General features: G+C 46.4%; 2 protein-coding genes across 2 annotated transcripts; one reads left to right on the plus strand and one right to left on the minus strand.

Annotated features, from left to right (window-relative positions):
* Positions 1-1524: 1524 nt before the first annotated feature.
* LOC116905382 (serine protease inhibitor A3K-like) lies at positions 1525-6630 on the plus strand. Its single transcript, XM_032908320.1, has 4 exons — positions 1525-2155; positions 3952-4225; positions 5141-5291; positions 6439-6630. The coding sequence occupies exons 1-4, from the start codon at positions 1525-1527 to the stop codon at positions 6628-6630; spliced, it is 1248 nt and encodes a 415-aa protein (XP_032764211.1).
* A 9584-nt stretch (positions 6631-16214) lies between these two features.
* Positions 16215-25129, minus strand: LOC116905381 (serine protease inhibitor A3K). The gene is made up of 5 exons (XM_032908319.1): positions 25045-25129; positions 22402-23046; positions 20328-20601; positions 17786-17936; positions 16215-16735 (listed from the first exon to the last, which is right to left on the minus strand). The coding sequence occupies exons 2-5, from the start codon at positions 23027-23029 to the stop codon at positions 16541-16543; spliced, it is 1248 nt and encodes a 415-aa protein (XP_032764210.1). The 5' UTR covers positions 23030-23046; positions 25045-25129; the 3' UTR covers positions 16215-16540.
* Between the last annotated feature and the right edge of the window lie 849 nt (positions 25130-25978).

A 25978-nucleotide genomic window follows, 5' to 3' on the forward strand; every position in this document is an offset into this window, starting at 1 on the left:
TGCTGTACAGCCTCTTTACTCTTGAAATAATTTTGGCACAAAATATTATTTAGTGACCTCAAATAAGTGGGCGTGTCAGTCTGAAACTAAAGCACTGGGTAAAGGCAGCCAAGTTATTGTTGAGATCCCTGACTCCACTGCAGGCATGTCACAGCAATGGGGACAGGTGGCTTAGCACCAGCACACCCTCCTGGGCTCTCTCCAGTTCCCTGTTTGCCCTTCAAGTCTTCTCCACCCCCACCCTGTCTACCCTTTGCTCCCTCCTGATTATGCACCCTCCTTATATCGCCCTGTTCCTCTTTTTCCCAATTCTCTCTATTTCTTCCTTTCTACAAACTTTACTCAATCCTCTCCTTTCCTGGCCCTCCTTTCTGTCCTCTCTCCCCTCTTTTCTCTCTCCTCTGTCTTCTCCCTTTCCTCCTTCTCCCTTCCTCCTCTTGCCGCTGCCCACTCTCTTCTCTCTTACCTCCTCTCTCCTCTCCCAACTCTCCTCTTGCTTCTGCTCTCACCATTTCTCCGTCCTCTCTCCTATCTCCACTTCTTCCTCTGCCTCACCTTCACTTACTCTCCATCTTCACCTTTACACTTACAAACAAATGGTCAGAGATCAAAGGCAGATAACCATGATTACAAGCTGTCAACTATAGTCTATCAGGATGAGTGTGGCCACCACTCCCGGGGAATATATCAGAGATGAACCGCTAGGTATTCCCTACAACCACTCCCAATGCCCACAATAAGCCAGCCACCTACCAGTAATGTAAGCTGGACCCCCTCACCAGGCTGCACAGAGAGGTCCACCCATTTGCTTGCTGTGACACAGCCATCCTGAGAGCCAACATGAAATCTGGTCGAGGTGCGAGAGTCTGATACCACTTCTTCTTCCCACCAGCAGGACTTCCAAGCCTGAGGTACAAAGCACCATGTGGTTCCCTGGCAGGGCAGAGAGAACCTTCCTTTGTGTGTCCTTCCAATACAGGTTCTCAAGGGTCCAAGATTTCCACACTACATCAGATATCTCTCCTGCTTCCTCTCAACTAACCCTCCCCTATCCCTAACTTCAAGCACCAAAGGAACTCAGGGGACTTAACATATCTCAGATTTGTCATTAAAGGGCTAAGATAGGGCCTGTGATAAAAACTGCTCCAAGGATCCTGGTTCTGCCTAAGGAGGTGGCAGTTAGAGGTGACTCAAGTCCAAAGTGCAGACAAGACTCATGTCCATTCGCTATTCTGCCTGGCTCAATGACCATAACATATACTGTCAAATCACTGAAGCTTGTTTTTGTACTGTGAAAATGGGTTACTGCAAATGCACATCATGTATGGTAGTAGGGATCGTATGATGTATTAATCGCATGAGTCTCCAGAGCACTTCCTGTGGGCAGTCACAGAAGCATGAAGGAGAGCGGAGCAGGGCACAATACCAGCCAGGTGGGAGGACTAGAAGACGGTTGAAGCAGCAGGCGTTATTCCCAGTCTCAATAAATGTGTCTTCTATTTTTCAGCCTGGAGGACAGAGAAGATGGCTTTCATTGCAGCTTTGGGGCTCTTGATGGCAGGGATCTGCCCTGCTGTCCTCTGTGATGGCACACTGGGAAAGGACACTCTATCCCATGAAGACCAAGGCAATGGGAGACAATTGGACAGTCTCACATTGGCTTCCAGCAACACTGACTTCGCATTGAGCCTCTACAAGAAGCTGGCTTTGAGGAATCCAGATAAAAATGTTGTCTTCTCCCCTCTTAGCATCTCAGCTGCCTTGGCCATTGTGTCTCTGGGAGCAAAAGACAGCACCATGGAAGAGATTCTAGAAGGTCTCAAGTTCAATCTCACAGAGCTCACTGAAGCAGAAATCCACCAGGGCTTTGGGCACCTCCTTCAGAGGCTCAGCCAGCCAGAGGACCAGGCAGAGATCAATACAGGTAGTGCCCTGTTTATTGACAAAGAGCAGCCGATACTGTCAGAATTCCAGGAGAAGACAAGGGCTCTGTACCAGGCTGAGGCCTTCATAGCTGACTTCAAGCAGTGCAATGAGGCCAAAAAGTTCATCAATGACTATGTGAGCAATCAGACCCAGGGGAAGATCGCAGAACTGTTCTCAGAACTGGACGAGAGGACATCCATGGTGCTGGTGAACTATCTACTCTTTAAAGGTGAGAGTCATCACTGCCTGGGGAGTGGAGGGAGAGGATCTTGGCTGGGTGCCTGTGCTATACGATGTTCACTGGAAAGGAGGTGCTCAAAGCCTTGGAGACATGGGTGCCCAACTTCTTGTTACTCATGAGTCTCCTCTTCTGAGGTGTTTCTGGACAATGATTGTGTCTCCTGGTACATGCTCAACAGAAGCCCTGAGCTCTGTTACAGGGGCTGATTGTTCAATATGACTTAAGCTTACTTACAAGCAGAATGTCATACCTCACATGTCCAGTCCTACCTATTGGTTGGAAGCCATGGCTACTCCCTGCAGAGACAGGTTCCCTCAGGATTCCCACTGCAGGCATTTCTAGTATGTTCCTTTAGTAGGAGACCATAAGTGCTGGAGAGTCTCTGACTCTGGGAGGGTCCAAGTGGGCTTAGGACTATTTGATCATAAGGAGCCTAGAAACAGTAACATGGAATGTAGCATAACTCCCAACTAATGAAGAACCCCATGGACAGTTACTGTGCAATACTTCACCCCTGAGCCTTTTCTGTAATGAACTTGCCCTGGGCATGGAGAAGCAGGGACTGCGTAATAGCTGCTAGAGATGTAGTCATTTGGGCCATGAAGTGTTCTGTGCTTAGTGTCAGATTGCTTTGTGTAATTTTGCTTTTGTAAAATAACCACCCACTTAGCATGAAATGTCAGGATTCCCAAGACACATTCCTGAGCCAGCGTCTGATGAGATTTGGGTGCAAGATAAATGGAAACTCAGCTGGAAATGTTGTAGGTAACGGTACTGGGGGAAATCCAGAGATCCCACATGAATAACATCCTGCTTAATACAGACCAGGGAGGGAGGTGACCACCCTGAAATTTGTGCCCGGCAGAAGTCATAATGTGACCAGACCTGGGATGAATAGAAAACTGATTAAAGTTAGTCCAGGTTAGAGTAGGGCAATCTGGGGCTAGAGATAGAAAATGAAGGTGACCATGGAGAGAAATATAGGATAGGAGGACAGGAGGACAGAAGACAGAGAACAAGAGCACAGAGGACAAGATGTTCCCAAAGCTGATGTGGGCAGGGGATGGTATAAGCAGAGTGACAGCCTGAAATGTAAGATTTCAGGACATGTCTCTGTCAACTCTCCCCGGGACACTGGGTAAATACTGCTTGGTGTGAGTTGGGATGTATGTTTAGGCTGTGAGATCCAGGACCAAGAAATGTTCCACTCTAGTCCCACAATGTACACTGGTGTAGTGGCATAAACTAGAAATCTGGATAAACCTGAGCAGGTATTTGTGATTTGTGGAGACTGTTATGGCCCATAAGGACTTATTACCCATGATTCAGCCACAGACTATGGGACTATGAACTGCTCCCGATATGGGAGATGGAAGTCTCTGCTCTTCTCTTTCCCCTAAAACCTATCGTAAAAGCTATTGTCTCCTAGACATGGTTTTCCTGAGGAAGACAGGACCCTCAATTCTCCACAGGCTCCAGGCTCACCACCTCCACTGTCATCTCTCTTACACACTCCACCTCACATCCCTGACTGTGTCATTAGTCCAGGCAGCCAGGCTAATGTTTTCAGGATCCCCTGTCCAAACAATGCCTGGAGACAATTCTCATAGCTAGCAGCTTGATCAACTACAAACTTTATCCAATTCTGCACATGTCACACTAAGGGACAGTCTGAGTGACTGAAGATGGATGGATGGTAGTCACAGCTCAAAAGCTGAGCCTAGATGGGGAGGAGGTAGAGTGTTTGTCCTGTGGCTACAACATGATCATTTGCCTCATTTTAGGCAAATGGAAGGTCCCCTTTAACCCTAATGACACATTTGAGTCTGAGTTCTACTTGGATGAGAAGAGGTCTGTGAAGGTGCCCATGATGAAAATTAAGGATCTGACCACACCCTACGTCCGGGATGAGGAGCTGTCCTGCTCTGTGTTGGAGCTGAAGTACACAGGAAATGCCAGCGCCCTGTTTATCCTCCCTGACCAGGGCAAGATGCAGCAGTTGGAATCCAGCTTGCAACCAGAGACCCTGAAGAAGTGGAAGGACTCTCTAAAGCCCAGGTGCACGTTCTGAGGACCTGGAACTGTCATTGATACCTGTACTGGTGTTGCCTGATGGCCAGTGACCCTGTACCTCATTGTCAAAATTGTAGCCTATGTAATGGTGGAGAGTCCCCAGAGAACAGTTGGACTTGAGTTGAATTTCTCCCTGCTGACTATGTGTTTTAGGCCCTGAGTTGCTGTTGATTTTGTTATTCATAGGATGAGATGAACTAGAACAAGGATCTCAGAGTCCCTCCCTCTAGCAGGCTCTAAGTTACAGGGAATCTAGAATGAGTTGGAGGCCATGGGAATTGTGATTGATAGGAGATGAGCTCTGAACATCAGCTCGGCCCTGTGGAGCCACTTTATCCTCTCAACATGCATCATTCCCCATACAAGGAATAAGACGTGAAGACCTACTATGTGCCATCTGTTATAGACTCTGAAAGTATATCAGAGACTTAAGCACAAATGTACTCTTAGGCCTCCTCTTGGAATTGAGGAAGAAATAATGTAGGAATGAAAATTAAATTAATCATCATTTATTAGATTAAAACATGAGAGAGGGTGAAGTTAAGAAGGGGAGTGTCCAAGGATTAGGAAATCTAGAGTCTGATGCAGTGTGCACTTTTAAATAGAAGATGTTTTAGGGTTGCTGCACCAGGGGAATATTCCACTTGTGGATCTAGGAGGAAATCATTCCCAGTAAAGGAACAGCTAAGACCAAGTCAGGTTACCTGTCTACTATTCACACTCTCAGTCACTGATGAATAATTAATGCATCAGGAAAAGCAAAGTCATGTGGATTAGGCCTGGCTGAAAGAGGACTTCACTCCAGGAACAGTGCTGTCTGTGGAGAAAAGCCCCTGGGACAAGGTGGATTGATGAGGACCTGGAGTACAGGGGCTTTTACATTGCTATTTTTATTCTCAGGATTATAAATGAGCTCCGCATGCCCAAGTTCTCCATCTCCACACACTACAGTCTAAAAGAGGTCCTTCCAGAACTGGGCATTAGGAAAGTCTTCTCCCATCAAGCTGATCTGAGGAGGATCACAGGGACCAAGAATCTGCATGTCTCTCAGGTAAGACAAGAAACACAAGGTGCTTCACATTGGGTCCTCAATGTGGATGTTGAAGGTCATACGGGCATGTGGGGATGGCCCATGTGTGAAAACACTGACATTTCTGATGTTTCCTACAAATGTCCATCCTTTAAACCATGTACCTAAGCACACCTAGGAGACCATTGTGGGCAAGAGACTGTAGTTGTTTTATAGAACCATGGATACCAACCTGTACTGTACTGCAGGGCTGCACACAATATTCTGCAGGGTCACCCAAATGCACTGCAGGGCCACCCACAATATATTGCTAGATCACCCACAATACACTGCAGGGCCACCCACAATACACTGCAGGGCTACCCATACTACACTGCAGGGCTGCACAAAATATATTACAGGACCACCCTCAATACACTCCAGGACCACCCACAATACAATGCAAGGCCACCCACAATAAACTACAGATCTGCACACAACACACTGCAGAACCATACACTGAAGGTGCCACCCACAATATACTTCAGGCCAAATCACTCCAAGCCTCAGCTTCTTTAATGCAGTGCTGGGACAGTACTTCTTGACCATCATACAGAATATTAACAGTAAAAGTAATAACCAGAATCTATGGTACGTCTGATGAAAACCCAAGAATAGGAGAGAGAAGCCTTAGACGCTCATACCACATCCCTAGCTGCATAGCCTGTCAGTGTCCAGTGTTCTGTCCAGTGCCCACCCAGAGCCCTGGGCTCAGATCTGTCCCAGCAGGACATGGCAGTCTTGGAATGTACAGTCATGCCCTGTGCATTGCTGCTGTATGTCCCAAGGAGACCGAAGCAGGAGGGATGCTGAATCCTGAACTGGCTGACAGGACCTTGGTTGTTCCCTCTGAAGCCGTTGGGAATCTGCCTGTGAGGAAACTCCTGCCACTGCCTACTGCCATTCTTCAGTTTGTAGTGGGTTTGAGGGCAGCACAGTTTCAGACACTGAACCGACCAGGACATGCCTCATCTCACTCCCACAGCTGAGACTTGGAAATCCATGTCTTAGCACTCGGGAAAGAAACAAAGAAACTCAGCAGCAGAAGAGAGCAACACTCACTGCTTGCTACAGACCCTTCTCCTGCCCTCTCTTGTGTCCACTGAGTGATGCGTTTCTGTCCCCACAGGTGGTCCACAAGGCTGTGCTGAATGTGGATGAGACAGGCATAGAAGGAGCTGCTGCCACAATGGTCACAACAGCCCTATATATTAGACCTCAAACTATAAATGTGAATATCAACCGGCCATTCATGCTGGTTATCACTTACAATGATGATCAGTCTATCCTCTTTATGGGCAAAGTCACTAACCGCATGTGAGTCTGAAGCTCCCCAAAATCTGACAGTTCTGCCCAGGATCCTGGAACAGAGCCTGGATGCTGATCTCTGTATATGCCCTGACATTCATGCTCTGATTGGCTATTGCAAAGTTGGCTTAGACAGGGACATCGACTATCTCTATGGCTCCCATGTGCACCAGAGGCTTTGGATTGTCAGTGTCAGGGACTTAGGACCCTTGAGAGCATCTACACATGTTTCTGAACTTGGAATCTTTCTTTATTCTTCTTCCCTGGTGACTCCTCTTTCTGTGTTCATACCCCAAACCAAGCCATTGATAAGTCCAAGTAAAAGATCTGATTACATTTGTTTTCAGTCTCCACACTCTTGATGGAACTAAGCTAGCCTCTGGGCCAACCCATGAGACTCAGGCCCAGGACTGAGAGGGGAAACTGCTGCAATGAATGTCATTCAAGCATCTGAGAACCTGGTATCATGCTCTTAAGTTATGTTTTCCCCTCTAAAGGCAATGCCACACAGTGCCCTGACCCTGACCCTGCCCACATCTGGCACAGTGTTGGAGCTCTAACTCCTGCAGCAGCAAGGGGTCTGTGGGTCAGACCAGATCCTCTCTCCCTAGCACTCCTCCTACTCAGGGCCAAGTGGTAACCTCTCTAAGTTTGCAGCTGACCAACCTCAGAGAAAAGATGAACACCACAAACCAAATTGAAAAGATAGGACCAAAGGGTCAATAAACATACATCTGCACAGAAAGTGCCCAAGCAGTGTTCACTTAACTCCTGTTGGAAGAGGTTGCCTCTAGTGAAAACATAGTAGTAGTGATAGTCAGTCATTCTCTGTCTCCTGTGATGGCCCTCTGACTTACATGCTATTAACAATCCCTTTATGAATGAAAAACTGAGGCACAGGGAAACTTAGTTTATTTCCATGACTATATATTATGGCTTGTGGCATGCATTTCCAAGTGCCCTAATGCTGGAGGAATAGTTGTGACCCTTTTCTTAAGACATTAATTTGGTGGGAACGTGGAGAAGAAATCATGACTCTGATACTTCCCAGAGAAGAACCAAATAGTCCATGGACCCAGTGACATCTCTACTGAGATGAATGTAAGGGGTGTGAGACGGTGCTCAGATAAACACAGAGAACGTTTTGGGCAGGGCAAAAAACGATGAAGCCATTTCTGAGGATCTGAGAAGTGGATTTCTGGGACAATGGAGTAGAGCAGGAGAGGTAGGAATGGCCACAGGGCGGCAAAGAGCCTGACTCCTTAGGGATTCTGGAATAATTTGGAGCCACTGGGAGTGTTGGAGGAATTAGACAGTTTCTCACTTGGTAAAGGTACTCTATGAGGTTACAATACCGAGAACTGAGTTGTGAGATGTGAGGAGTGTTACTAAGGGCATTCAGGTTGGGGCACCTGCTGTTCATGGAGAAACTTCGGGGCCTGGAATCACAGCCAGTGATCTACATGAACAGGGACAGCTACACATTCAGTCGAGACTTGCTTGAATATTAAGGCTCCTGAGAACACCCATTGAGCAGTGGCCATGAGGTCATCAGAGAATTGAAGCCCTGTGGGTCACACTCAGGACCCCAGTCCCCAGTATTCTGTGAGCACTGAAGTACCCTACCCTGATGGCTATGAGATGAGAGAAGAGGACTCATCTATTGAAACAATCAAATGTCCCAACAGACTTCCCAGTGTGTCTGATAGGCATCATCCTGAGACTGGGACACCATGTCCATTCAATGAGCTCTGACTAGCTCCAGCTCTATCCCTCCATCTACCCTGGATCAAACTCAGGTGTCTAAAGAGCCTGGTGCTGGATGCATCTCCTTCTGCTGCTGTGCTGGTTCTGGAACTTGTGACCACATCTGAGTCCATCTCTTCTGAAGTCTAGGACCTGAATATCAGGGATTACTTTTCCTCATTTCCTCATTCCCTGAGTATTGAGAGTTTCTCCTTTCTTCTCCATCAACTGTGGCCTTGGTGATGGACCCTCTATAAGGAGAGACCCAGTGTCAGATTGTTGGGAAGAACCCAGATGCCCTTCAACAGAGGAATGGATACAGAAAATGTGGTACATCTACACAATGGAATATTACTCAGCTATCAAAAACAATGCCTTTATGAAATTCATAGACAAATGGTTGGAACTGGAAAATATCATCCTGAGTGAGCTAACCCAATCACAGAAAAACACACATGGCATGCACTCATTGATAAGTGGCTATTAGCCCAAATGCTTGAATTACCCTAGATGCCTAGAACAAATGAAACTCAAGACGGATGATCAAAATGTGAATGCTTCACCCTTCTTTAAAAGGGGAACAAGAATACCCTTGGCAGGGAATAGAGAGGCAAAAGATTAAAACAGACACAGAAGGAACACCCATTCAGAGCCTGCCCCACATGTGGCCCATACATATACAGCCATCCAATTAGACAAGATGGATGAAGCAAGAAGTGCAGACAGACAGGAGCCGGATGTAGATATCTCCTGAGAGACACAGCCAGAATACAGCAAATACAGAGGCGAATGCCAGCAGCAAACCACTGAACTGAGAATAGGACCCCGGTTGAAGGAATCAGAGAAAGAACTGGAAGAGCTTGAAGGGGCTCGAGACCCCTTATGAACAACAATGCCAACCAACTAGAGCTTCCAGGGACTAAGCCACTATCCAAAGACTATACATGGACTGGCCCTGGGCTCCAACCTCATAGGTAGCAATGAATAGCCTAGTAAGAGACCAAGCCCTTGGTCCTGCCAAGACTGAACCCCCAGTGAACATGATTGTTGGGGGAGGGTGGTAATGCGGGAAGGATGGAGAGGGGAACATCAATACAGAAGGGGAGGGGGAGGGTTAGGGGGATGTTGGCCCGGAAGCCAGGAAAGGGAATAACAATCGAAATGTAAATAAGAAATACTCAAGTTAATAAAGATAAGGAAAAAAAAGAAATACTCAAGTTAAAAAAGATTAAAAAAAAAGAAAAAGAAAAATACCCACACACACAAAAAAAGAAAAGAAAAAAGAAATACTCAAGTTAATAAAGATAAAAAAAAGAGGGGTAGGGAGGCAAAGTTTAGAACGGAGGCTGAAGGAACGCCCATTCAGAGCGTGCCCCACATGTGGCCCATACATATACAGCCACCAAACTAGACAAGATGGATGAAGCAAAGTGCAAGCTGACAGGAACCAGACGTAGATGTCTCCTGAAAGACACAGACAGAATCCAGCAAATACATAGGTGAATGCCAGCAGCAAACCATTGAACTGAGAACGGGACCCCCGTTGAAGGATTCAGAGAAAGGACTGAAAGAGCTGAAGGGGCTTGAGACCCCCTATGAACAACAATGCCAACAAACCAGAGCTTCCAGGGACTAAGCCACTACCCAAAGACTATACATGGACTGACCCTGGGCTCCAACTGCATAGGTAGCAATGAACAGCCAAGTAGGAGCACCAGTGGGACTCCCTTGGTCCTGACAAGGCTTGACCCCCAGTGAATGGGAGGTCAGTAATGGGGGTTGGATGGGGAGGGGAACACCCATATAGAACAGAAGGGAGAGGTGTTAAGAGGATGTTGGAATCTGGGAAAGGGAATAACATTTGAAATGTAAATAAGAAATACCCAATTTAATAAAGATGTAAAAAATAACAGGTGATCCCTCAGAGATGTGCCAGCAGCCAATTAATACAGCCAACAATGATTTCATATGCCTGCCAACAGATGTTACAAGAAAAGTGATTTCTCTTCCAAATGTTATGAATGTCTCATTGCCACAATCTATCTTTTTTAAAGAAAGCATCTTGAGAGTGAGTTCCTACATTACTTTCTATTATTGGAGGTGGAAAGGGGCTGACCAGCACTTTGTGAGGGGAAGGGAAATGCAGGTGTGCTGAAATAGGAGAGCAGAGGCATGGATGGTAGAGAGCTCCAGCAGGCTGCCCTGAAGAGGATACTCTCTGCTGAGATCTGTAGAGAAAGGGAGGTTGGAGGAGCTTCAGAGGATTTGGGAACATGCTGGAGATCACTGGGAAGGGTGAAAGGTGAGATTGCATTACTGTTACTTCCTCCTCTATGTATGAGGCACAGCTGGGAGCCCCCCCTCCCTCTCTCTCTCTCTCTCTCTCTCTCTCTCTCTCTCCCTCTCTCTCTCTCTCTCTCTCTGTGTGTCTCTGTGTGTGTGTGTGTGTGTGTATCTGTGTGTGTGTGTGTGTGTGTCTGTGTGTCTCTGTCTCTGTGGCTCAGAGTCAACATCACAAAGATGCTGAGGATGGCAGCCCTGCTCTGCCCTTTCCTATGACAGTTGGGGAACCTGGGTACTTTTGGAACATGGTGAGTGGTTGTGATAGGCCAGAAACCAACCTATTATTTGGTGATTACTACACTCTTGATCCTTCTACTCCAGGCTGCCATGAAGATTACATCTAGGGACACACACGTTGTGAGCCACAACTGACACCCATTTCTGGTTTTCCTCTGTGCAGTGCACACTATGGGTGCCTGCTGCTCATTCCTGGGTCAGAGCCGCCTGAGTCCCTGCTCTTGTCTTCACAGAGCTCTGTGAATGTTAAGATCATGTCCTAATGGCTCATCCACACCAGGTCTGGTGTTTTTAACACTGTGATGGGGGATACACATTAACCTAGTGATGGAAAAGAACTAGTGAGTAGGACCTGGCACTTGGATACAGAAAAGTGAGGATGAACTTTGAGGAAGACGATAAACCTCAGCAACAGCAGCCCTGGTCCGTCCTGGGCTGCCCTCTCGTCGGAGATGTAGTAAATACACGTGTTGAATACTCACAGAGAGAAGTCTGTGAGCCAGGCTTCCTTCCCCAGCCTTCTTGCTGTCATTTTATGTGCATCATGTCATGCAATGTAAACAGACGTATATCACATCATATGCACATATCACAGCATATATGCATATCACATACATGTATATGGTATGTACATCTGCATAGTTGTTGCCTCTCATATATATGATGTTTCTCTATCTCTTTACCCCTCTGGATTCTGTTGAAGTAAATACCATATTCTTTTTTTTTCTTTATTAACTTGAGTATTTCTTATTTACATTTTGATTGTTATTCCCTTTCCCAGTTTCTGGGCCAACATCCCCCTAACCTTTCCCATTCCCCTTCTATATGAGTATTTACCTCCCCATCTTCCTGCCATTACCGCCCTCCCCCCAACAATCACGTTCACTGGGGGTTCAGCCGTAGCAGGACCAAGGGCTTCCCCTTCCACTGGTGCTCTTACTAAGCTATTCATTGCCTAGTAAGATTGGTTTCTGCCTCACCACGACTACTCACCATGTTCCAAAAATACCCAGATTCCCCAACTGTCATAGGAAAGGGCAGAGCAGGGCTACCATCCTCAGCATCTTTGCGATGTTGACTCTGAGCCACAGAGAGAGAGAGAGAGAGAGAGAGAGAGAGAGAGAGAGAGAGAGAGAGAGAGAGAGAGAGAGAGAGAGAGAGAGAGAAACTATTGCCCTGGATCTGAAGGGACCCGGTCAACAGCTCCCTGCACCCAAATCCCGTGGGAGGGAGAGCTAAAGCTTCAGAGGGGCAGACACGCCTGGGAAGCCAGAAGAGACTACTCTCTGTCCACATTTCTGACTCCAGAGGAAAACACCTAACGCCATCTGGAACCCTGGTGCACAGGGTCCCAGGAAAAGGCAGGGGAGGCCCTTTTGGTTGCTGCCCTCATGGAGAGCACAAAAGCAACCCCCCAGGAGCAACTTCAGCCCCGGGAACAGATGTAAGACCAACTTTTCTGCTCCAAGTCACCTGCCTGGTGGACTCAGGATACACGCCCACAGGAACAGCTGAAGACCAGTAGATAGGAAAGACTACACGCCTGAAAGCAGAACACTCTGTTCCCATAACTGGCTGAAAGAAAACAGGAAAACAGGTCTACAGCACTCCTGACACACAGGCCTATAGGACGGTCTAGCCACTGTCAGAAATAGCAGGACAAGGTAACACCAGAGAAAACCTGATGGCGAGAGGCAAGTGCAGGAACCCAAGCAACAGAAACCAAGACTACATGGCATCATCAGAGCCCAATTCTCCCACCAAAGCAAACACTGAATGTCCAAACACACCAGAAAAGCAAGATCTAGATTTAAAATCATATTTGATCATGATGCTGGAGGACTTCAAGAAAGACATGAAGAACTCCCTTAGAGAAATGCAGGAAAACATAAATAAACAAGTAGAAGCCTATAGAGAGGAATCACAAAAATCCCTGAAAGAATTCCAGGAAAACACAATCAATCAGGTGAAGAAATTAAAAATGAAAAAAATGACTTTTTAAGCCTTAATGATGATCCTGTAAGAATTTCTAAAATTATATCAGTGATTATTGAGCTCTAATACCAGAACTCCTCTTAGGTCCTCTTCTGATAGTCACAACTGCAATGAGAGTTCTGTCAGTCTCCCATGTGTCAACAGCTAAGTGCCCTTAGATAGTAACCAGACTTTTTCCTACCAGAGCACATTTCAAGAGGTTTTAAAAGAATTAGCCAAAGGTCATAAAAAGGAAACTAACAATTTATCATAGGTGCTAGGACGGAAGATAAAATATTGACTGGGTTTATCTATAAAAACTTCACTAATAATTAGTTATGGTTCTAAACCTTCTGTGAACCTGTGGAGCTGTGACAGGTGATGGATGCTTAGCCACGTAAATACTCACAGTAAATATGCATGTAAACATTCTCTGTTGTAAACTTCCATTTCAATTTATGATTTGATTTTTTGTGTGAACTTCTCATGAACTTTGTAATGTGATCATTTATTCTGAAACATGTAAAAGTACTGAGGACAAAGAGATGAGAAAAAGAAAATTTTTTTCCCTCTCCCCACTTAGAAGAAATTTTCTCTTGCCCTGCTTAGGATCTTTAAACATTTCCACCTTTTTTTTAAGGTAGCTTTAATAGGAAACTCTTTACAACATAATTATAAATGCTATAATCACTTTTCTTTTTTTAATTGGACATTTTTTATTTACATTCCAAATCTTTTCCCCTTTTCCAGTTTCCCATCCATCCTCTGTCCCCCTTCTTCTATAGGGTTGATCCTCCACCTAACCACTCACCCCTCCTGCCTTCCGACCCAGACAGTCCCCTACACTGGAGGGTTGAGTCTTGGCAGGACAAAGAGTTCTCCTCCCATTGGTGTCCAACATGGCCATCCTCTGCTACATATGCAGGGGGAGCCATGGTCTGTCCATGTGTAGTCTTTGTGTGGTGATTTAGTCCCTGGGAGCTCTGGTTGGTTGGTTTTGTTGTTCTTATGGGGTTGCAAACCCCTTCATCTCCTTCAGTTCTTTCTCTAACTCCTCCAATGGGGACCCTGCTCTTAGTTCAGTTGTTGGCTGTGAGGGTCCACCTCTGCTTTGTCATGATTTGGCAGAGCCTCTCAAGAGACAGGTATATACTCACTTTTCAAAGTGTCCCCTTTTCTTCCTGAGACTTCTGACTAGCAGGCTGAAATTTAGAGCCCCTCAGTTCCTCCTGAGGTAGTACAAAGGCAACATTATTTAATCCTCCACTCTTAGGCTACAAGTAACAATCACCCAAGACAGCAGCCTTTTAGTCTCAGAAAGAGCATGAAAGTTTTTAGGATGTTTATCATGAGCATTCCAGTACAAGTAGAGAACTAGAACAACCAGAGACCCTCAGAACTTAAAGCCACACCAGAGTCCTACTCTGTGCCCCTGCCACTACCCTGTCTGGGATTGGAGGTTCCCACTCCTGAATTAGAATGAAATGGATATTGACTATATAGAAAACACCAGGCCAGGCAGGAAGTTCCTAGGTATTCAACCACACTCAATGGCAGTGTTTTCAGCTGATATCTTCCCTCCCGACAATCTCTTATCTTTATCAGACACTGGGTCTCTCCTTATAGAGGGTCCATCACCAAGGCCACAGTTGATGGAGAAGAAAGTAGAAACCCTCAATACTCAGGGAATGAGGAAATGAGGAGAAGTAATCCCTGATATTTAGGTCCTAGGCTGCAGAAGAGATGGACTCGGATGTGGTCACAAGTTCCAGAACCAGCACAGCAGCAGAGAGAGATGCATCCAGCACCAGGCTCTTTAGACACCCGAGTTGGATCCAGCATGGATGGAGGGATAGAGCTGGAGCTACTAAGTGCTCATTGAATGGACATGGTGTCCCAGTCTCAGGATGATGCCTAACAGACACTTTGGGAAGTCTGTTGGGACATTTGATTGTTTCAATAGATGAGTCCTCTTCTCTCATCTCATAGCCATCAGGGTAGGGTACTTCAGTGCTCACAGAATACTGGGGACTGGGGTCCTGAGTGTGGCCCACAGGGTTTCAATTCTCTGATGACCTCATGGCCACTGCTCAATGGGTGTTCTCAGGAGCCTTAATATTCAAGCCAGTCTCGACTGAATGTGTAGCTGTCCCTGTTCATGTAGATCACTGGCTGTGATTCCAGGCCCCGAAGTTTCTCCATGAACAGCAGGTGCCCCAACCTGAATGCCCTTAGTAACACTCCTCACCTCTCACAACTCAGTTCTCGGTATTGTAACCTCATAGAGTACCTTTACCAAGTGAGAAACTGTCTAATTCCTCCAACACTCCCAGTGGCTCCAAATTATTCCAGAATCCCTAAGGAGTCAGGCTCTTTGCCGTCCTGCGGCCGTTCCTACCTCTCCTGCTCTACTCCATTGTCCCAGAAATCCACTTCTTCTCAGATCCTCAGAAATGGCTTCATTGTTTTTTGCCCTGCCCAAAACATTCTCTGTGGTTATCTGAGCACCGTCTCACGCCCCTTGCATTCATCTCAGCAGAGATGTCACTGGATCTATGGACTATTTGGTTCTTCTCTGGGAAGTATCAGAGTCCTGATTCCTTCTCCACCTGCCCACCACAATAATGCCTGAAGAACAAGGTCACAACTATTCCTCCAGCATTAGGACACTTGGAAATGCATGCCACAAGCCATAATGTATAGTCATGGAAATAAACTAAGTTTCCCTGTACCTCAGTTTTTTTCATTCATAAAGGGATTGTTAATAGCATGTAAGTCAGAGGGCCATCACAGGAGTCAGAGAATGACTGACTATCACTACTACTATGTTTTCACTAGAGGCAACCTCTTCCAACAGGAGTTAAGTGAACACTGCTTGGGCACTTTCTGTGCAGATGTATGTTTATTGACCCTTTGGTCCTATCTTTTCAATTTGATTTGTGGTGTTCATCTTTTCTCTGAGGTTGGTCAGCTGCAAACTTAGAGAGGTTACCACTTGGCCCTGAGTAGGAGGAGTGCTAGGGAGAGAGGATCTGGTCTGACCCACAGACCCCTTGCTGCTGCAGGAGTTAGAGCTCCAACACTGTGCCAGATGTGGGCAGTGTCAGGGGAAACTGCAAGGGGCACTGTGTGGCATTGCCTTTAGAGGGGAAAGCATAACTTAAGAGCATGATACCAGGTTCTCAGATGCTTGAATGACATTCATTGCAGCAGTTTCCCCTCTCAGTCCTGGGCCTGAGTCTCATGGGTTGGCCCAGAGGCTAGCCTAGTTTCATCAAGAGTGTGGAGACTAAAAATAGATGTGCTCAGAGCCTTTACTGGGACTTATCAATGGCTTGGTTTGGGGTATGAACACAGAAAGAGGAGTCACAAGGGAAGAAGAATAAAGAAAGATTCCAAGTTCAGAAACATGTGTAGATGCTCCCAAGGGTCCTAAGTGCCTGACACTGACAATCCAAAGGCTCCGGTGCACATGGGAGCCATAGAGATAATTGATGTCACTGTCTAAGCCAACTTTGCAATAGCCAATCAGAGCATGAATGTCAGGGCATATACAGAGATCAGCATCCAGGCTCTGTTCCAGGATCCTGGGCAGAACAGTCAGATTTTGGGGAGCTTCAGATTCACATGGGGTTAGTGACTTTGCCCATAAAGAGGACAGACTGACCATTACTGTCAGTGAAAAACAGCATGAATGGCCGGTTGAAATTCAGAGGAGGTATAGTTTGTGGTAAACGTTTTAGGGCTGCTGTGACTGCTGTGGCAGCGGCTCCTACTGTGCCTGTCTCATCCACATCCAGCACAGCTTTGTGGACCACCTGTGGGGAGAGAAACACATCACTCAGTGGACATCAGAGAGGGCAGGAGCGGGGTCTGGAGCAAGCAGTGAGTGCCGGCCTCTTCTGCTGGTGCGTCTCTTTCTTCCTTCTTTGAGCTCGAACCATGGATTTCCAAGTCACTGCTCAGGGTATGAGATGAGCATGCTGTGGTCTGCTCAGTGTCTGAATCTGTGCTGCACTCAAACCCACTACAGACTGAAGGATGGCAGTAGGCAGTGGCAGGAGTTTCCTCACAGGCAGATTCCCAACGGCTTCAGAGGGAACAGCCACGGTGCTGGCAGCCAGTGCAGGATTCAGCATCCCTCCTGCTCCAGTCTCCTTGGGACATACAGCAGCGATGCACAGGGCATGACTGTACGTTCCAAGACTGCCATGTCCTGCTGGGACAGAACTGAGCCCAGGGCTCTGGGTGGGCACTGGACATAACACTGGACACTGACAGGCTATGCAGCTAGGGATGTGGTATGAGCGTCTAAGGCATCTCTCTCCTATTCTTGGGTTTTCATCAGACGTACCATAGATTCTGATTCTGGTTATTACTTTTACTGTTAGTATTCTGTATGATGGTCAAGAAGTACTATCCCAGCACTGCATTAAAGAAGCTGAGGCTTGGAGTGATTTGGCCTGAAGTATATTGTGGGTGGAACCTGCGGTGTATTATAGATGGCCCTGTAGTATATTGTGTGCAGATCTGTAGTTTATTGTGGGTGGCCCTGCACTGTATTGTGGGTGGTCCTGGAGTGTATTATGGGTGGCCCTACAGTGCATTTGGGTGACCCTGCAGAGTATTGTGTGCAGCCCTGCAGTATAGCACAGGTTGGTATCTATGGTTCTATAAAGCAACTACAGTCTCTTCCCCCACAATGGTCTCCTAGGTGAGCTTAGGTACAGAGAGTAGAGGATGGACATTTGTTAGGGAACATCAGAAATGTCGGTGTTCTCACACATGAACCATCCCCACATGCCCGTATGACCTTCAACATCCACATTGAGGACCCAATGTGAAGCACCCCGTGTTTCTTGTCTTACCTGAGAGACATGCAGGTTCTTGGTCCCTGTGATCCTACTCAGATCAGCTTGCTGGGAGAAGATTTTCCTAATGCCCAGCTCTGGAAGGACCTCCTCCAGGTTGTAGTCTGTGGAGATGGAGAACTTGGGCATGCGAAGCTCACTTATAATCCTAAGAATAAAAAATAACAATGTAAGAGTCCCTGTACTCCACGTCCCCATCAACCCACCTTGTCTCTGAGGCTTCTCTCCATAGACAACTGTGTTCCTGGAGTGAAGTCTTCTTTCCACCCATACCTAGACCACATGACTTTGCTCTTCCTGATGCATTAATTATTCATCAGTGACTGAGAGTGTGAACAGTAGACAGGTAACCTGACTTGGTCCCAGCTGTTCCTTTACTGGGAATGATTTCCCCCTTGATCCACAAATGGAATCCTCCCTTCGTGCAGCAACCCTAAAACATCTTCTATTACCCTTCTATTTAAAAGTGCACACTACCTCAGACTCTAGATTTCCTAATCATTCAACACTCCCCTTCTTAACTTCACCCTGGAACTGGAAAATATCATCCTGAGTGAGGTAACCCAATCACAGAAAAACACACATGGTATGCACTCATTGATAAGTGGATATTAGCCCAAATGCTTGAATTACCCTACATGCACAGAACACATGAAACTCAAGAAGGACTACCAAAATGTGAATGCTTCACTCCTTCTTTAAAACGGGAACAAAAATACCCTTGGCAGGGAATAGGGAGGCAAAGTTTAGAACAGAGGCAGAAGGAACACCCATTCAGAGCCTGCCCCACATGTGGCCCATACATATACAGCCACCAAACTAGATAATATGGATGAAACAAAGAAGTGCAAGCCAACAGGAAGGAGCTGTAGATCTCTCCTGAGAGACACAGCGAGAATACAGCAAATACATAGGCGAATGCCATCATTAAACCACTGAACTGAGAATAGGACCCCTGTTGAAGGAGTCAGAGAAACGACTGGAAGAGCTTAAAGGGGCTCGAGACCCCATATGAACAATAATGCCAACCAACCACAGCTTCCAGGGACTAAGCCACTACCCAAAGACTATACATGGACTAACCCTGGGCTCCAACCTCATACGTAGCAATGAATAGCCTAGTAAGAGCACCCAAAAGGGGAAGCACTTGGACCTGCCAAGACTTAACCCCCAATGAAGGTGATTGTTGGGGGGAGGGCGGTAATGGGGGGAGGATGGGGAGGGGAACATCAATATAGAAGGGGAGGGGGAGGGGTTAGGGGGATGTTGGCCCGGAATCCCCCCACAAAAAAAAAGATAAAGGATTACAGAATGAAGGGAAAAACAGGATCTATCTTTCTGCTGCATACAAGAAACACACCTCAATAACAAAGGAAGACATTGCCTCAGAGTAAAGGGCTAGAAAAAGGGTTTCCAAGAAAACCAGTGCCAAAAGCAAACAGGGGTAGCTATTCAAATGTCTAATAAAATATAATTTCAACCAAAATTAGGCCCATATAGAAGTGGAGAGGGAGTGGTTAGGGGGATGTTGCCTGTGAAACCGGGAAGGGGAATAACAATTGAAATGTAAATAAGAAATACTCAAGTTAATAAAGATGAAAAAATTTTAAAAAAAAGATTAAAAAAAAGAAAAAAAATAGCAATGTAAGAGACCCTGTACTCCATGTCCCCACCATCCACCTTGTCCCAGGGGCTTTTCTTTACAGATAGCACTGTTCCTGGAGTGAAGTCCTCTTTCCACACAGTCTAATCCACATGACTTTGCTCTTCCTGATGCATTAATTATTCATCAGTGACTGAGAGTGTGAATAGTAGACAGGTAACCTGACTTGGTCCCAGCTGTTCCTTTACTAGGAATGATTTCCTCCTAGATCCACAAGTGGAATATTCCCCTGGTGCAGCAACCCTAAAACATCTTCTATTTAAAAGTGCACACTGCTTCAGACTCTACATTTCCTAATCCTTGGACACTCCCCTTCTTAACTTCACCCTTTCTCATGTTTTAACCTAATAAATGATTATTAATTTAATTTTCATTCCTACATTCTTTCTTCCTCAATTCCAAGAGGAGGCCTAAGAGTACATTTGTGCTTAAGTCTCTGATATACTTTCAGAGTCTATAACAGATGGCACATAGTAGGTCTTCAAGTCTTATTCCATGTATAGTGAATGATGCATGTTGAGAGGATAAAGTGGCTCCACAGGGATGAACTGATTCTCAGAGTTCATCTCCTATCAATCACAATTCCCTTGGCCTTCCAACTCATTCTAGATTCTCTGTAACTTACAGCCTGATAGAGGGAGGGACTCTCAACTCCTTATTCTAGCTGATCTGATCCTGTGAATAACAAAATTAACAGGAACGCAGAGCCCAAAACACATAGTCATCAGGGGGTAATTCAACTCAAGTCCATCTGTCCCCTGGGGACTCTCCACCATTACATAGGATACTACTGTGACAATGAGGTACAGCGTCACTGGCCATCAGGCAACACCAGTACAGGTATCAATGACAGTTCTGGGTCCTCAGAACATGCACCTGGGCTTTAGAGAGTCCTTCCACTTCTTCAGGGTCTCTGGTTGCAAGCTGGATTCTACCTGCTGCATCTTGCCCTGGTCAGGGAGGATAAACAGGGCGCTGGCATTTCCTGTGTACTTCAGCTCCAACACAGAGCAGGACAGCTCCTCATCCCGGATGTAGGGTGTGGTCAGATCCTTAATTTTCATCATGGGCACCTTCACAGACCTCTTCTCATCCAAGTAGAACTCAGACTCAGTTGTGTCATTGGGGTTAAAGGGGACCTTCCATTTGCCTAAAATGAGGCAAATGATCATGTTGTAGCCACAGGACAAACACTCCACCTCCTCCCCATCTATCCTCAGCTCTTGAGCTGTGACTACCATCCATCCACCTTCAGTCACTCAGACTGTCCTTTAGTGTGACATGTGCAGAATTGGATAAAGATTGTAGTTGATTGAGCTGCTAGCTATGAGAATTGTCTCCAGGCATGGTTTGGACAGGGAATCCTGAAAACCTCAGCCTGGCTGCCTGGACTAATGACACAGTCAGGGATGTGAGGTGGAGTGCGTAAGAGAGATGACAGTGGAGGTGGTGAGCCTGGAGCCTGTGGAGAATTGAGGGTCCTGTCTTCCTCAGGAAAACCATGTCTAGGAGACAATAGCTTTTACGATAGGTTTTAGGGGAAAGAGAAGAGCAGAGACTTCCATCTTCCATATCGGGAGCAGTTCATAGTCCCATAGTCTGTGGCTGAATCATGGGTAAGAAGTCCTTATGGGCCATAACAGTCTCCACAAATCACAAATACCTGCTCAGGTTTATCCAGATTTCTAGTTTATGCCACTACACCAGTGTACATTGTGGGACTAGAGTGGAACATTTCTTGGTCCTGGAATCTCATAGCCTAAACATACATCCCAACTCACACCAAGCAGTATTTACCCAGTGTCCTGGGGAGAGTTGAGAGAGACATGTCCTGAAATCTTATATTTCAGGCTGTCACTCTGCTTATACCATCCCCTGCCCACATCAGCTTTGGGAACATCTTGTCCTCTGTGCTCTTGTTCTCTGTCTTCTTTCCTCCTGTCCTCCTATCCTATATTTCTCTCCATTGTCACCCTGATTTTCTTTCTCTAGCCCCAGATCGCACTACTCTAACCTGGACTAACTTTAATCAGTTTTCTCTTCACCCCACGTCTGGTCACATTTTGACTTCTGTCAGGCACAAATTTCAGGGTGGTCACCCTGTTCCCTGGTCTCTATTAAGCAGGATGTTGTTGGTGTGGGATCTCTGGATTTCCCCCAGGACCGTTACCTACAACATTTCCAGCTGAGTTTCCATCTATCTTGCACCCAAATCTCATCAGACGCTGGCTCAGGAATGTGTCTTGGGAATCCTGACTTTTCATGTTAAGTGGGTGGTTATTTTATAAAAACAAAATTACACAAAGCAATCTGACACTAAGCACAGAACACTTCATGACCCAAACTACTATACCTCTAGTGGCTTTTACCCAGTCCCTGCTTCCCCATGCCCAGGACAAGTTCATTACAGAAAAGGCTCAGGGGAGAAGTACTGAACAGTAACTGTCCATGGGGTTCTTCATTAGTTGGGGGTTATGCTACCTCCCATGTTACTGCTTCTAGGCTCCTTATGATCAAATAGTCCCAAGCTCACCTGGACTCTCCTAGAGTCAGAGACTCTCCAGCACTTATGGACTTCTACTACAGGAACACACTAGAAATGCCTGCAGTGGGACTCCTGAGGGAACCTGTCTCTGCAGGGAGTAGCCATGGCTTCTGACCAACAAGTAGGACTGGACATGTGAGGTATGACATTCTGCTTGTAAGTAAGCCTAAGTCATATTAAACAATCAGCCCCTGTAGACTGAGAGCTCAGGGCTTCTGTTGAGCATGTACCAGGAGACACAATCATTGTCCAGAAACACCTCAGAAGAGGAGACTCGTGAGTAACAAGAAGTTGGGCACCCATGTCTCCAAGGCTTTGAGCACCTCCTTTCCAGTGAACATTGAATAGCACAGGCACCCAGCCAAGATCCTCTCCCTCCACTCCCCAGGCAGTGACGACTCTCACCTTTAAAGAGTAGATAGTTCACCAGCACCATGGATGTCCTCTCGTCCAGTTCTGAGAACAGTTCTGCGATCTTCCCCTGGGTCTGATTGCTCACATAGTCATTGATGAACTTTTTGGCCTCATTGCACTGCTTGAAGTCAGCTATGAAGGCCTCAGCCTGGTACAGAGCCCTTGTCTTCTCCTGGAATTCTGACAGTATTGGCTGCTGTTTGTCAATAAACAGGGCACTACCTGTATTGATCTCTGCCTGGTCCTCTGGCTGGCTGAGCCTCTGAAGTAGGTACCCAAAGCCCTGGTGGATTTCTGCTTCAGTGAGCTCTGAGATTGAACTTGGACCTTCTAGAATCTCTTCCATGGTGCTGTCTTTTGCTCCCAGAGACACAATGGCCAAGGCAGCTGAGATGCTAAGAGGGGAGAAGACAACATTTTTATCTGGATTCCTCAAAGCCAGCTTCTTGTAGAGGCTCAATGCGAAGTCAGTGTTGCTGGAAGCCAATGTGAGACTGTTCAGTTGTCTCCCATTGCCGTGGTCTTCATGGGATAGAGTGACCCTTCCCAGTGTGCCATCACAGAGGACAGCAGGGCAGATCCCTGCCATCAAGAGCCCCAAAGCTGCAATGAAGGCCATCTTCTCTGTCCTCCAGGCTGAAAAATAGAAGACACATTTATTGAGACTGGGAATAACGCCTGCTGCTTCAACCATCTTCTAGTCCTCCCACCTGACTGGTATTGTGCCCTGCTCTGCTCTCCTTCATGCTTCTGTGACTGCCCACAGGAAGTGCTCTGGAGACTCATGCCATCACTACACCATATGATCCCTACTACCACAGATGATGTGCTTTTGCAGTAGCCCATTTTCACAGTACAAAACCAAGCTTCAGTGATTTGACGGGATATGTTAGGGTCATAGAGCAAGGCAAAATAGCGAATGGGCATGAACCTTGTCTGCACTTTGGACTTGAGCCACCTCTAGCTGCCACCTCCTTAGGCAAAACTCAGGATCCTTGGAGCAGTTTTTATCACAGGCCCTATCTTAGCCCTTCAATTTCAAATCTGAGAAATCTTAAATTCCCTGAGTTCCTTTGGTGCTTGAAGTTAGGGATAGGGGAGGGTTAGTCGAGAGGAAGCAGGAGAGATATCTGATGTAGTGTGGAAATCCTGGACCCTTGAGAACCTGTAGTGGAAGGACACACAAAGGAAGGTTCTCTCTGCCCTGCCAGGGAACCACATGGTGCTTTGTACCTCAGGCTTGGAAGTCCTCCTGGTGGGAAGAAGAAGGAGTCCAGACTCTCGCACCTGGACCAGATTTTATATTGGCTGTCAGGATGGCTGTGTCACAGCAAGTAAATTGTCGGACCTCTCTGTGCTGCGTGGTGAGGGATCCAGCTTACATTACTGGTATGTGGCTGGCTTATTGTGGGCATTGGGAATGGTTGTAGGGAGTATCTACAACCATTCGAGGGGCTTCATTTCCCTTCATATTCCCCTGGAGTTGTGGCCACATTCATCCTGATAGACTATAGTAATCATGGTTATCTACCTTTGATCTCTGACCATTTGTTTGGAAGTGTAAAGTGAAGACACAGAGTAAATGAAGGTGAGGCAGAGGAAGAAATAGAGATAGGAGAGAGGAAGGAGGATTTTGGAGTGGAGGAGTAAGAGGAGAGTTGGGAGAGGAGAGAGGAGGTAAGAGAGAAGAGAGAGGGCAGAGGCAAGGGGAGGAAGGAAGAAGGGGAAAAGAGAGAAGACAGAGGAGAGAGAAAAGAGGGGAGAGAGGACAGAAAGGAGGGGACAGGAAAGGAGAGGATTGAGTAAAGTTTGTAGAAAGGAAGAATTAGAGAGAATTGGGAAAAAGAGGAACAGGGAGATATGAGGGAGGAGAGTAATTAGGAGGAGCAAAGGGTAGACAGGGTGGGGGGCAGAGAAGACTTGAAGGGCAAACAGGGAACTGGAGAGAGCCCAGGAGGGTGTGCTGGTGCTCAGCCACCTGTCCCCATTGCTGTGACATGCCTGCAGTAGAGCCAGGGATCTCAACAACTTGGCTGCCTTCATCTTGCGCTTTTGTTTCAGACTGACGCACCCATTTCTTTGGAGGGCACTAAACAATAATTTCTGCCAAAATTATTTCCAGAGTAAAGAGACTGCTGGGATTGTACAGCAGGAGACCCTGACTCAGTAACTGAACCTTCTTTGCTTCTCTTGTTGAGGGCGAAACCCCTAAGTGTGGCCATGGCATTTGGGATCTAGGCGGGAAGTGGGGTCCCATACCCACAGTAATCTCCTTTCCGATGTGAGCATGGTACAGCTGCCACCTCCCCCAGCATGATTCCGCAACAGTCCTGTGTCACCCTTGCTATGACAGCAGTAGGCAAGCTAGCAAGCTCTCAAAACTCCCCTGTAGAGTCAGAGGAGCAGGCTCCATTACTCTCCATGAGCATAGACCACAGTATCTGCATCATCCACAGGCAAGAGAAACAAGAGAGGAGATTTCATGAACCATAGCAACGTCCCATGTTTCTAACACAGTATCTCGATCAAAGCCCTTTCCCCACTCCCACAAACATATGTTGCAGTCCACAGCCAGTACCACACAGGCCTGGGAAGGTTCCTTCTGTACCTGGAGGCAGGAATTCTGGGCATTACCTGCAGAGGTGATACCAGCCAGCTACTAGCCTCTGTGTTTGCCGACTCCTGATGTTCAGGTTTGCCACTTCCCTGGTGTGTTTTTCTCTCTTGTGCACAGCTATGGCTATTTATCCCCACCAAGGGCTCCTCCCTCCTCTTAGGAAATACTGCCTCAGATAACCTGTGCTTTGTGTTCAGATCACAGATGGACAGACGGGATGATTTCTCAGAACATGGATTAGTAGAAGCGTACTGATCTCCTGACCACGTCTTTTATTTATTTAGTGGCCCAAAGTCAATGTGGAAAGTGGGAGAAGTCAAAAACAAAAGTAGAGTGGACAAACTCTGCCTTACTTGTGTCCCAGCAGGTCTGTAACCTTACATTTTTCCTCCACTGTCTAAATCATTTCAAAATGAATACTAAAAACCAACTAAAACACAAAGAGAAAAACTAAACAAATAGCCCTCCTTTATATAAATATTAAATGGGCAAAGAAAGAAATTAAGAAACAACATCCTTCATAATTGCAAAAATAATGTGAAATATCTTGGGTTAACTTCAACCTAGCCAGGAAATGTCCTGCAGGACAAGAACTTCCAGTCTGGAAGAAAGAAATTGAGGTAGATATTAGAATATGGTAAGATCTCCTTTGCTCTTGGATTGGTAGGATTAACCAAGTTAAATGTTCACCTTACCAATGCCTATCTACATATTCAAACCAATTTCTTTAAAATTCCAACACAACTCTTTACATGCCTTGAAAGAGCAATTCCCAACATCATGTGGAAAAACACCAAGCCAGTATAGCTATAAAAATCTTGTACAATAAAAGGACTTGAAGTACTAACATCCCTGAATTCAAGCTTGCAACAAAGCAATAGTAATAAACCTCCATGGCGTTGGCATGAAGACAGGCATGTTGATCAATGGAATCAAACTGAATGATTTGAG

This window comes from Rattus rattus, chromosome 7 (assembly GCF_011064425.1).
Source record: "Rattus rattus isolate New Zealand chromosome 7, Rrattus_CSIRO_v1, whole genome shotgun sequence".
Classification (NCBI taxonomy): domain Eukaryota; kingdom Metazoa; phylum Chordata; class Mammalia; order Rodentia; family Muridae; genus Rattus; species Rattus rattus.